The sequence below is a fragment of the Peromyscus californicus genome, unplaced genomic scaffold (assembly GCF_007827085.1).
Source record: "Peromyscus californicus insignis strain IS unplaced genomic scaffold, ASM782708v3 Scaffold_13__1_contigs__length_99412109, whole genome shotgun sequence".
Lineage (NCBI taxonomy): Eukaryota > Metazoa > Chordata > Mammalia > Rodentia > Cricetidae > Peromyscus > Peromyscus californicus.
The window spans coordinates 56,799,858-56,813,018 of NW_026294424.1; the positions used below are offsets into that span (position 1 = coordinate 56,799,858).

General features: G+C 38.9%; 1 protein-coding gene across 5 annotated transcripts in view; it reads left to right on the forward strand.

Annotated features, from left to right (window-relative positions):
• The window catches only part of Dthd1 (death domain containing 1), a 74,741-nt gene extending 64,338 nt beyond the window's left edge, over positions 1-10,403 (forward strand). For 2 of the 5 annotated variants that reach the window (XM_052734968.1, XM_052734966.1), the window contains one exon: positions 189-3,991. In XM_052734968.1, coding sequence (XP_052590928.1) covers positions 189-511 — 323 coding nt within the window. In that variant the 3' untranslated portion in view covers positions 512-3,991. Of the gene's footprint in view, positions 1-188; positions 3,992-10,152 lie in introns of those variants that run through there. The other 3 variants (XM_052734964.1, XM_052734965.1, XM_052734967.1) reach the window with 3 other exon arrangements.
• The last annotated feature ends 2,758 nt before the right edge of the window (positions 10,404-13,161 follow it).

Sequence of the window (13,161 nt, forward strand, 5' to 3'; positions counted from 1 at the left end):
AGATGACCATGGCATTGGCAGATATTTGGCTGCCTACCTGGATTGTCTCATAGCTTTCTGTTTCTCAGAGGCTAAATATGAAAGCAGGTAGATTTCACATAAGCTGGTGAGGAGAGTTAGATCATCACGTGCCTAAGCAAGAGTCCTAACCTTACTATCCTCACCTAACTTTACATGTGCCCTGACAGAGGCTCTTTGGGATAACTTACTTCATTGGCTGGCTGAGGAGCTCTCTGAAGAAGGTGTTGAGGTCCTCACCACATCCCTCCCTCTGCGCCGCAGCACAGTTCAGCTCATCAAACTCAAGCACCCTGATGATCTGACAGAGCAGATCCATGAACTACTTTGCTTCTGGAAACGATCACTACCAACTTCCATGGACAAAATTCGCCTCCTGGCTCGCCATCTCCGCAAGCTGGGCCGGTGTGATCTTGCAGAAGAGCTCAAGTTCAAGTGGGAACACAAGGTGTTCACGGAACCTCAGTCCTGGTTTGATGTGACTGCTGAATAAAGGTATGCTCACTCTTCCTTTACCCTAGAAAAGGACTTTAAAGATTGGGTGTCAACTTTTTCCAGCTACTGAGTAAGACTGTTTGAAGTGAGTCTGTTTGAAAGACCCACTATTGAGAAATCAATGGAAACAAAAGGGAATCCTCAGACAACTGAAGGCTTCTTTTGGGTGTCAGTACCTTCAATGATAACTGACATGTTTTCGGCAATCAACAGCACCATGGGTTCAGCTAAGCTTAAAGGCATTTGCAATAGAGTTTGCCCCCATCTTAGTTAGGGTTTTTATTGCTGTGAAGAGACACCATGACCACTGCAACTCTTATAAAGGAAAAACATTTAATTGGGATGGCTAACATTTTCAGAGGTTTAATCCATTATTATCATGGTGTGACATGGTGGCATGCAGGCAGACATGATGCTGGAGAAATAGCTGAGAGTCCTACATCTTGACTTAGAGGCAGCAGGAAGTGGTCTGAGACACTAGGCATGGCTTATGCGTGTATAAGATCTCAGAGCCCTCCTCCATAGTAGCACACTTCTTCCAACAAGACCACACCTACTACACAAGGCCACACTTCCTAATGGTACCACTCCCTTTGGGGGCCATTTTTTCTTGCAAACCACCACACCCAGTTTACATTTCAATAGCTGAGGTTGTTTTCTAAGTGTGAAGTAAATGTATGTTATAGCAAATGACTTTTAAATAATTGTTATTTAAAATTAAAATAGTATTTCATGACTCCAAGCAACCAATTCCAGTTACATGATGTCAGAGGCCCAGATGTGACAATATGAAATAAAGGGTGCCAATGATAGGCAGTAACAAGTAAATTTTAGGAAATTGAAAATCTTAAAATAAATTAATAGTATAAAAGCACTTCAGGCAGTTACTGGCAAAAGCTCTTTTATAGCAAGGTTGCTGAGAATTGGTGACATTTCATCCTCATTATTAAGGAAATGAAGCAATACAGAAAAAAAATGAAGTTCTGTAAAGTAACCCAAGATCTCTTTCAATTACTTAAAGAGGGTGTTTATTACACAGTTAAGAGAAATCTTATTGCATAAATATTGGGGTTGGAGGCAGGGAAAGAGGCATAATACTACAGCCTGAGATGTTCCCTTTGTTAGGGACCTGGACTCAGGTCAAACTGGAGTTAGTGGTTTCAACACAGAAAAGAAGTTCATGACAAGCCCGCATGAAGCAGAGGTGGCATTTACTAGAGATATTTCAAAATAGGCATCAGCATGCAGATTATGAGAGAAGAGAAACACCCAGAAGGAAGCTGCCCAGACAGCAGAGTGAGGACTTCTCTAAGATAGTCACAATTGACTGTCTTATAGTTTATTAGTCAAGAAATATTTTTACACCCAAAAGGTGCGACTTATATTTTCTTGTGTTCTTGAAGTGAAAAGAAAAAGTAAAATATTTAATGCTTTTCTGAATGCAAAAAGATTTCATGTTCCTTTTATTCTGCCATTAGAGATTGCTATTACAGATATTGTTTCTTTCAGGTGTCCATCTCTCTTTCAAGAAAAATATTTTATTTTTATTCATATGGATTTATGTTTTCACACTCATGTATATACTTTTGCAAACAACCTCCACACACAAGCCTCCTAATATAGATGACCTCATTCACTCAACTCCTTCACCCTATTCATCTCCTCAGTATCTGCACACACACACACAAACACACACACACAAGCATATTCATAAGCACACATCTTTTTACACCTCTCACAATCTCACTGTCTAACATACCATTTACTTCACAATCTTGCACCTACCTGTGTACCTCCTGTGTATCTGAATACTGTAAGCAACACACCACTTCCACCTATTCAAACACATTTTTCTCATATACATAATCACATAAACACACATGGGTATATTATCAAATCGGCTTGGATACTTTCACATAGATTCACAGGTATATCATGTCACATGCAATCTATCCCCACATCTCATATACATATTCAACATGTATTGTAGATGAATTTCTAAGCAGTCTTATTAAATAAGAAACACAGAGCCAAACACAGGGGTAATAGCCAAAGAGATCAGTGAAATATCAAATAGCCACTGACTAACCTTAGCTTACCACCTTGCTTCCCAAGAGAGCTTCTTCCTGTCTAACCTGCACCGTTATTGCCTTCCTGTTCTGCTTTCTCATTGGCTCTAAGCCCAGCCACATCACTTCCTCGTCACTGCCTGTCTATACAGACCTCCAGGTCTCTATGGTTGTTGGTACTGGGATTAAAGGCATGTGTTACCATGCTTGGCTGTGTCCTTGAACACTCAGAGACTCTGCCTGCCATGTGATTGGATTAAGGGTGTGTGCCACCACTGCCTGACTTCTGTTTATGGCTATGACCTCTGATCTCCAGGCAAACTTTATTTATTAACATGCAAATAAAATATCACATTTCAGCATAAATAAAATATCACCACAATGTTTACCCTCAAACACACACACACACACACACACACACACAAAATCTTTATGTGCACACTTACATTTTCACACATTCTCTCTTCTCTTACACAATCTACTCTTGCTCTACCACTTCTTCTCTCACACACATTTAAATACATATTTGAAAGGGAAATACATACATGCATCCCTTCGTACACATTGACACAGTTTTCCCAGTGTTAAAACATTTCTCATATTATTGCAACATTAAAACCATAAAGAGGCACATAAAAAATGCTCCAGAATTCCCTACAGCCACACCCCAGCCTGATGCACCTGCCTTTTGTCTGATGTGCTGACCACATGAATCACATTAGTAGAAGCACTGGCTTCCAGTTGGGTTTGCTCACTGGTGAGACCGAGCAAGAGACTGGAGGGAGGGAGGAGAGAGAATTGTGTGCTATGTCCCTTTTTTCCTTCCTGTAGTTTGGTTGTAAAGCTGTGTCTCTCATCTGAACTCCTCTCCAGGAAACCATGTTCCCCTGAATTTTGGTCGATGCCCTGCTCCTTTCTTTAGGTCTGGAGATGGCACCCACTTCCTTGTGAGGAACAGCTGCATTATTCCATCTGCTTCCCATGCAGTCCCTTCTCTTTTAAGACACAGCTCCTTTATTCCTATTCAATTACCCCATCTGTGTCTTATTGAAATCCTGACCCATGTATCTCTACAACCTCACCTCATGCTCCAGAAACCTGTCTGTGCATATTTTACCACAAGAGGAGTCAGATATTTTGTATACAGTTCATAGTATCAAAAATTAATGTCTTATTTAATTATATGCATTTTCAATGCCTGTGTTTTATGTGAAAGATCATATAACATATCATAGTTAATTTTAGAAAATGTTTGAATTGAGAAATGTAACATGGATTCTCTGATGTTCAAGTTTTTAATTCAACTTTATGTTGGTGAAATGCATTCATTTTGCCATGCATGGCCATAGTTTGTTCATTTGCATTATTGCCCAGTGTTTCATTATGGAAAAAATAAAATTATGCATATATTCTTTTGTTAATTTTTATTTTTTGTCTTTTCAACACAGGGTTTCTTTGTGTAGCCCTGGCTGTCCTAGAACTTGCTCTGTTGACCAGGCTGGCCTCAAAATCACAGGCATCCACCCACCTCTGCCTCCCAAACATTGAGATTAAAAGCATTCACCATCACTATCTGGCAAATTATTCATATATTCTATTGTAGATTGGCATTGAAATAAATTCTATTTTCAGATTGTCATATACAGTGCTATTATGAAAATTCTTTGCACAGATTTTAGCATATATAGGCATATAATTTTATTTTAGCATACTTTTAAGCATATATATATATATATATATATATATATATGTATATTAATCATTCGTTCCTCCACCTAAGAGTGAAGTGGTAGGCTGGCAAAATTAATTTAGCCTTGCTGCTTGTTTTATACCAGACAGGGTTAAGGATGATCTACCATTTACGTTAATCACCAACTTTACCAGTGAAAAACCTATTATCGACGTCATTCTGCTAATTATTAAGCACTTTGTTTTACAAATTAGACAAAATTAACATTTATTATTCAAACTCACAAAACCTATGGTGCTTAATCATAGTCATTTTGATTAAATGGTTGTGTCTGAAGTATGAAATTCTGAAGTATTTCAGAGAAAAATAGCAAGGTCTTCATAAGCAATGAGTGCTTTGAGAATGTCATAATCCAGTTTTCAAAAGAGTTAACTTTTGATCTATTTTTTCTAAACTAGCACTTCTCAGAAAGATGCTATGATATTTTCAATGGAATATTGCATTAAAAAAAAACTAATCTGGTGGTACAGAAATTGTGGGAGTGGCCAACCAATGACTGGTCCAGCTTGAGACCCATGCCACAAGAGGGAGCCTACCCCTGACATTGCCTGGAGGATCAGAAACCAGAGGCCAGAAAAACAAACAAACAAACAAACAAAAAGATCCCTAATGAATGACACTCTGCTATACTCAAAAATAAGAGCCTGGCAAAATCAATACCAGAGAGACTTCATCCAGAAACTGATGGGAGCAGATTCAGAGCCCCAAACATTAGGCTGAGCTCAGTGAATTTTGTGGAAGAGGGAAGGAAGAGGGAGCAAGGATTGTAGGAACCAAAAGGGTCAAGAGTATCACAAGAAAACACATGGAATCAACAAACCTGGACTCCTAGCAGCCCACTGAAACTGAACCAACAATCAGGGAGACTGCATGGTTCTAACCTAGGCCTTGTGCATATATGCTATAGTTGTGTAGCTTGGTCTTTTTGTGGGGCTCCTAACAGCGGGAGCATGAGCTGTCTCTGACTCTGCTGCCAGCTTTGGGGACCCTTTTCCTCTTGCTGAGTCACGTTCTCCAGCCTTGAGATGATGGGAAGTGCCTAGTCTTATTACAACTTGATATGCCTTGATTGATTGAAATTCCTGGGAGGCCTGCCTTTCTCTGAAGGGAAATGGGGGTGGGGAGTGGATGAGAGTGGGACTGGAAGGAAAGGAGGGAGGGGAAACTGCAACCAGGATGTAATATATGAGAGAATAAATTACTAAAAAAAAAGAAAGAAAAACTAACCTGAACTGGCCCATGAACTTCAGGCCATTAAACATCTCTCCCTCTCCACACCAAGTGATTAAAACACCCCTAGAACCCATGACTAGTTAAATGGTTTCCACAAGGTTGTGCCCACAAGGGTAGTGGTGGGTGGGTGAGAGGTGAATGTGGTAGGAAGTAGGCACTTGACTCAATCTTTGGTTTGATGTGGTGTATGGACAGGGAAAGGGAAATCTAAAATATTTAAGCTCTGAAGGTTCCAAATTAAACTCCCCAGCTGCTACCAGTGTCTTCAAGAAACTGTTTTTGTTCAGTGAGACTGTTTCTCAGTGAGGAGTCCAGATCTGTCATGGAGTGAGAGGTTTATCAAAGATACAAAGTCATGCTCCCTCAAGTTAAAAAGGCGACTGTATGGGGGAAGAAGGAAGCAGTGAGTGAGGTCAATGCCAGGGCGGATGTAGGCTGGGGGATTCCCAGCAGCTTAGCCAAGCATTGCTTCTGTAATCTAAGCTCTCAATAAGTCACAGCATGGTCTTCACATTTTCAGAGATAGCATGTCAGTCATTGATCCTTGAATCGTTACCTCTTCCAATTGTCTCCAATTTATTATAGTTTGCTTACTTGTTACCGTTGTTTACATTGTGTGAGTGAGTCAGCACCCTCCTCTGTGTACATACACAAAGGCCAGGTGCTTGTCTCCTGCTCACTGATATATTCCTACTACACAGAATTCTGCCACCAGGACTCAGCTGACCATGGTGGCAATTGTGTTCGGTGCTAGTAATCTGGAGGATGAGACAGCAGGACTTCAAGTTCAAGGCCAGCCTGAGCAATATAGGAAGACTTTGCCTCAAAACCCCAAACAAACAGAAACAATAGACAAAACCCTAGAAGATTCTGTTTCAAAGTTCCTTTTCTTCTACTATGGACTACTCTTCTAGCTACTTATTAGTCTTCTAGAGCTTATAAATTTGACAATGTTTTTGAGTTTCCCAAATTCCCAGGATAAGATTAACGTCCATTAAAACCCACCTGCAAGTACAGCCACAGCTTGTCTGTACATGATTATAATCACCTATCAATGCATATTATCTCCCAATCACCTTTTAGCTTTCATGAGTACAATTCCTTGGTTTTTGTCTATCAGTGGGGTCTCAGAGTTTTGCAAAGGACATGGCATATAGTAGGTCCTCAAAAGTTCTTCATTAAATTAATGAATGAACAAGTACCCATGAACATACTGATAGGCCATCTGGACTCTAACGGTTCCATCTTTCTCCCCAAGACAACCTTGTGAGGCAAATATCATGTTTGAAAGGAGAAAAGTGTGCAAGGATTTTAACAGTCATCCCTACCATTCACAAGGCATAGGTAAAGCTAGCCACAAATTTAATAGGAATCAATACTGCCTCACACATCATAGCTCTGAAGCATCTCCTTCAAGTGATTTTTGATTCCTTGCACACTGAGAAACTTTGTTCTCCACATCATCCAATATAAGAAAAAATTGCCACTTGAAATTGTATCAGTTAAGAAGGAATCCCTTACTTGCCTGGAGGACTGAAGCCACTTTGACACAGACAGGAATTCTTGATCTACAAGCTGATGTGCCAGGCTCGGTCCAGATAAAAGGCCTCTAGCTAGAATACTGAACATCCATCTCAGATTTAATGCTACCAGGGAGGGACATTTTATACAGCCGACCTGATGCTCACATCTGCACTTGCAGCTCTGTTTTGATTTGTGCCTGTTGAAACAATAAACTTACTCCCTTGTACTAAAATAACTCTCTTTGATTCTGTGTAACGAGACACTGGTCATCCCTTTGATATACAGCCTGCTTTGTGGAAATGAAACAGTAATCGCAATTTTGTTGTGTTCCAGATTTGCCCCTGGTGGCCCTTCCCTATCTGTGTTACCTGTATGATTCTCCTGTATTCAACACTTGAGTTTTCAAACTAGCTGCATATTACGTCAGCTTGAATCTTGGGCTGATTCTGATAGATCTTGCTTGATTTAGCCTCAAGTAGGCCCTAGGAAGTAAAATGCAAAGTTCCTCACTGCAGCCAGGTTAAGAATGATTCTTTTCTGTTCAAATAGACTCTGAAATATGTGGAATGGGTGTTAAAATCAGTTTCATAAGATGAAAACTCAGCCCTCTAAATCATTTCTGGATTATGGATAGTCACCAAGTCCCTCAGGTCACGTTTATGCCCATAATGTTGAAGGGCATTGTCCACTGTGTTCTACTTCCTGCCCAGAGCAATCTTGCAACTTTTAACTTTTGTGCTTAGCCTTGGGTCAAGAGTAATAGGAGGGAAGAAAGAGAACAGAGAAAACTCTGTCTATGCTGACTACAAAGACTTTTCCTTTGGAGAGGTCATTTGAGAAGATGTATCTGTTCACAAGACCAAGCAGAGTGGAGCCCAGAGCCAAGATAAGGGGGTAGAATAGGGGAAGAACTCTTCACCCGGTCGGTCCCTCCAGGAAGAGAGAAATTCAGGTCTGCAGTTTTAAAATGAGAAAAGCTGACTGTGGCCATGCTGAGTGGGTAATGCCTCAGGAAGCTGCTTATTGTGTAGCTAATGTAAATTAACATTTTTGATTGTTTCATTTTTCAATGACAGAATTGTACTGCAATGTTTTTGTGCATACTAAAAGATGTAAAGTATAACACATTACCTTTATACTTCTATTTAGATTCACTTGGGGTCATTTGTACAGACACCGAGGGTCTCCACAATGAAGTGAGCCCAGCCTTGCTTCGCTGTCTAGACCACATCTGGAAACTTTCCTTTATAAACAGTCAATGCAAATGTGTCCATACAGCCACAAGGGGGAACCCATGTTTCACACAAAATCAAGGATGAGAGCAAGACCTTACAAAGAAATTTCTTTACATATTGAAACAATATTTTGCATGATACTTAATAACATTTTGCAATAAAGGGAAAAAATGACATATAGTCAATGTACTATACATGTAATATTCCTTTTTTTTTTTTTTTTTGCTAAATTCAGCTCTAATAGTAAAAGTCTCAAAAGTCTAACACCCATTTGGTATGACAAAACAAAGTATGTAGAAATTGCTGCACATGGTTTATATGTTAGAATGTGTTTTATTTTTCTTTAACAAAAGCAATCTAATTGATAATGCAATGTAGGATTGGTTACTTGAACAATGTATATCTTTTTGAAATTTTCTGAGGAGCAAATGTAAGTATAATTGATGACACTAAGAAATAAATACACTCTGAGCTCCATTCAGTTTCCAATAAATGTTTACTAATTTGATTATTAAGCTGATTTGAGTCTTAGGAATCAAGAATTAATTTCTAATTTTTTAAAATGTTCTGAGCCATATTCTGTTATTATGATTTGACAATAAATGAAACTGGCTAACATCTATACACTGAAATATATTTCTTACTATAAAGTCATTTTTAATAGACTGTGACTTTTAGCATATTATTTTTAGTCAGTGTTCTTTTTACAGTGCACCTCACAACTGTAAACCAATGCTGTCATGGCAGATATGCCTGCGAAGAAGGTAAAACAGAATAACACAAGTACAACATCTGGATGTCTAAAGACTACTACAACACCATGGTTGTGTCAGAGTGTTTGCTGTTCCTTACTGTGGGGTGGTACATTCCTGCTGACTGATGTTTCAGAGTGCATAAGGACATACACAATCATATTTGAGTGAGAGTTTTAAGACCACTAAGTGGTTCTTCCCTCTCCCTTTTCTTCCTGCTCTGAGAACAGCATCATGTCTGGAAAGGATGTTTCACTGACCTGGGTAATGAGGGTGGAAGAAACCCACTACCCATGTACAATCCATAGGAAATATGTCAGAAAATTTGTGAAAACATCTTTGCTGTTGTAACCTGTCATTATCCTTATGAATTCAGTTGAATTCATTTATCAAGCACAGGGAAGAAAATCATATTAGCTGTTAGGACTATCAGATTTTAAGAAACATTGAACAAGGGAGAAAACATGTGGGCATTAGAGGTAAGACAACTAGAAGGAACATGCACAGATTCACATCTTTTGCAGGACTGGAAATAGATTGCTACTGGAATGTTATGCCCATATAGCCCCACTATAAAAGATTAATAATAGGTAGCAATTAATTGAGCGCCAGTTACATGCCATAGGCTTTTAATGTATGATCTCATTTCATTCTCTTAGGTAATCTTCAATTTGGTGTTATTATTTATCTTTTTTACATGATGAAATAGGTTTTCAAATGCTCAGGTTTTTTATTTGCATGTTCCCTTTCTTATTTGTCCACTTAATTACTCATTCAAAGTTAAATAAATAATATTAAATAGCTATTTTAAGTCAAATTATGAGATTATATTTCTAAACTTTTTTTGTCTCTGATTCCAAAGCTTATTTTCTCTCTAGTTCATAAAATTCTGTGGTAGGCAGATTTCTAAAATTATCCCCAAGATTTCCCACTCTCTTTTTATATAAATGATGTATAATTTCTACTCTGTGAATGTATTGGACTTCACTCATGGTTATGGTATATAGCAGGGCTGACTCTAAAGTAAGGCTGTACTACTGGTCATGACATTACCTTTACTTGGTTTCTCTGAGCAGGAAAAGTGAGAGAAATTTGGAACACAGAGATTCCAGAGGAGGAACTGTCTTCATTACTGAGACAAAAGAAACTGTGTGGTGCAAATCTAAGTGTGCCAGGAGATGACAACTGACAAATCAATGGGACACCAGCCATACAGTCACCAAGACACAGGCTTTGGAGACAGCCTTCTGCTCTTGCCACAATGCTCTTGCTCTGCTGTCATGGACTATAACCCTCTGGAACCATATACCCAAATAAACTCTTTCTTCTAGAAGTTGCCTTGGTCATGGTGTTTGATCAAAACAGGCCCACTCTAGAGGCAGGAAAAAAAGCCCTGTACTGGAACAAGCCAGCTTCCCAGGGCTAGTGAGTTAATGGGCTCTAGGAAAAAATCCACTGATATCAGTTTGCATATACATGTATATGAAATAATAATAATGGAAGAAAGAGGCTATCAACTTGAGAGTTGTATGAACATGTATGGGTTACAGTCAGGGTAGCTTGGAGGGGATAGAGGGAAGGTGGAGAGTGATATAAATCTATTTCAGGTAAAACATATTTAGAAAAGGAAAATCAGAGAATACAGACTGAAACAAATTCCTGTGAAATGAAAACTCGACTTCCTATTAAAAATTTGGGGATTCGACGGGTGTTATTTAGAAGGCCTGTGCTTTTTAATCTGTGTTATCTCAGCTTGCAGCTGATTCTACACTTTGCTAAGAGCCTTGATAAATCGTTGAGTTAATGTACTACTCTTCATTCCTTGAAGCTCAGGCAGTTCTCAGGGCTTCCACCACCACTTCCTAGGTCATAACATCTGTGTAACTGATCAAGTCCCAGTTCGCTGCCAGAAAAACCTGTAGTTCTGGGTTGTAATTTCAACCCTCCAGTACATAAAATGGAGACATACAGTTAAAAGCCTGTGAAAATATATGCTTTGCTAACACAATTATAAACTATTACTGAAGAAAATGATGGAGCATTTTGGGAAAATAAGGGAGTAGAATATCTTCCTTTTGTAGATAAGAAAGTTCATAGCATTGGAGTAACATTCCACATGTTACTAATAGGGGTCCAATCCAGGTTTCTTGACATCTAGTTTACTTTTTCCATAGCAAGTACAGAATTTAGAATGCTGATAATAAACTGAGAGATTCTAAGTGAAAAAGAATGATCTTTAAATCCTTATTGTGCATCTGTTTAAATATTAACTGGAATTATTAGCTTGTGCTTAGGGATAAAAAGTGGCAAAAGGCATTGCTTATATTCAAAGTGCCAGAAGAAAATTATAAATTTTCTTGAATGTAATACAGATTGTAGATTTTAAATTGATCTGAACTTGAAGAAAGGGCAGTGATTTATAAAGAAAAATATACAAGCCATGCCCAATGGTATGCACAAAACGTCACAGATTGGATATAGGGCTATGCAGCAAGTTTGTTAAAGAAGAGTTAAAGTCAAAATTTTAAAGAAAATAGCTAAAAGTGGAATGGGTGAAAGTGTGTGAATACAAAACTTGCTGTACCTGGAAGCAAAAGGGAAATTTGTACCATCCTGAGAGATGTTCTCTGTGACTCTCCTCTGGGAGCTCACAAGAAAGGGTAGTGGCTGGTGAAACAAGACAGAACACGTTCCTCACTAGCGATGCCCGGAAGAAGGAAGAAATCACAGTTGAGGGAATGTCAGGAAGTCCAGCTGATGCTTCTCTCTTAGAAAACAGCTTTAAGTCACTTGCAGTAAACCTCACAATACACGGACCAGAGGCCAAGACCTACTGAGCCTGGGGAAAGGCAGATGCAGTGTGCACTGTGGAAGGAGTGGGAAACCTGAACCAGATCTCAGGAGATCTGCAACCAGTAAGGCAGAGATCACTTAGAAAGTCCCATGATTCAGTGATGTTAGGTCTCTTCAGAAACCCCACGTATGTCTATCATCATCAGCTAGTAAGCGTATCATAGCAAGAGCCAAGGGATTTGTCTGGGAAGAAGAATCTTGCAGACCAAGGAAAGTAATCCACAAAGCTATGTTCAGTTATGATCAAGACACTGGAAACACCAGAGAACATTTTTTGGTGATGTTGCAAGACTCACTAGGAAAAGTTGGGCAATATGGGTGAAAAGATGGAGGATTTCAGCAGAGATGGAAACTATAGAAAGAAGTCAATCAGAGGCCCAGAAACAGTAAAGCAGAAAAATAATAATATTTATTGACTTCTTGGTGGACTTGACATGAATGAGGAAAGAAAAATACAGTTGAGGTTTGGTCAGCATGTCCTCCCCACACTGAAATCCAAAAGGAAGGAGAGTGACCAACAGTCCATCAAAATGGTCATGCATAGGAAAAATAAAATCAATTACAAAAGAGATAAGTCATCTTGATCAGGTGTGCAATGAAATGACATTATGAGGGGGGATTATTCATTTGGGGTTTTCCTTGCAAAACCCAGAACCCAGTCTAGTAATGTGAAAACATTAATTAAATCCCAATTAAGAGGCATTGTAGGAAATACATTAAGGAAACTCTTCAACACTGAGAAGTCATCTTAGAAAAAAAAAAAGTTTAATGTCACATGATGACTAAATGCAATATTTTTGTGATCATAGACATTGTCTTATACTGAGATAAACGAGGGTGAATCCCTTGATCTCTATCAGCTCTGAGAAAATCTGTATAAAGGTGGGAAAGAAACTGAGGATCATTTTATAGGCCAATTCAAATCTCTTACTGATTACTACCTAGAAATCTATCCTATGATTCTGAGGTCCAAATGATGTGTGTTTCCTAGTGAAAGAAGAGGAATGGCGGCATTAGAAAGCCCCATGTTGTGGCTTGAACAAATAATGCCCTCCATGTGCTCATGACCAGAAATTTAGTACCCAAACAGAAGCACTGTTTTGTGAGGTTCTAAAATTGAGGTGGGACAGTGCTAGAGGAACTAGGTCATGGTAAAAGTTCCTTAGGATTTTGTCCTTGGCTGCTTCCTATCTTGCTCTTTCTACTTCCTGTTTGAGTAGAAAGTAAACAGG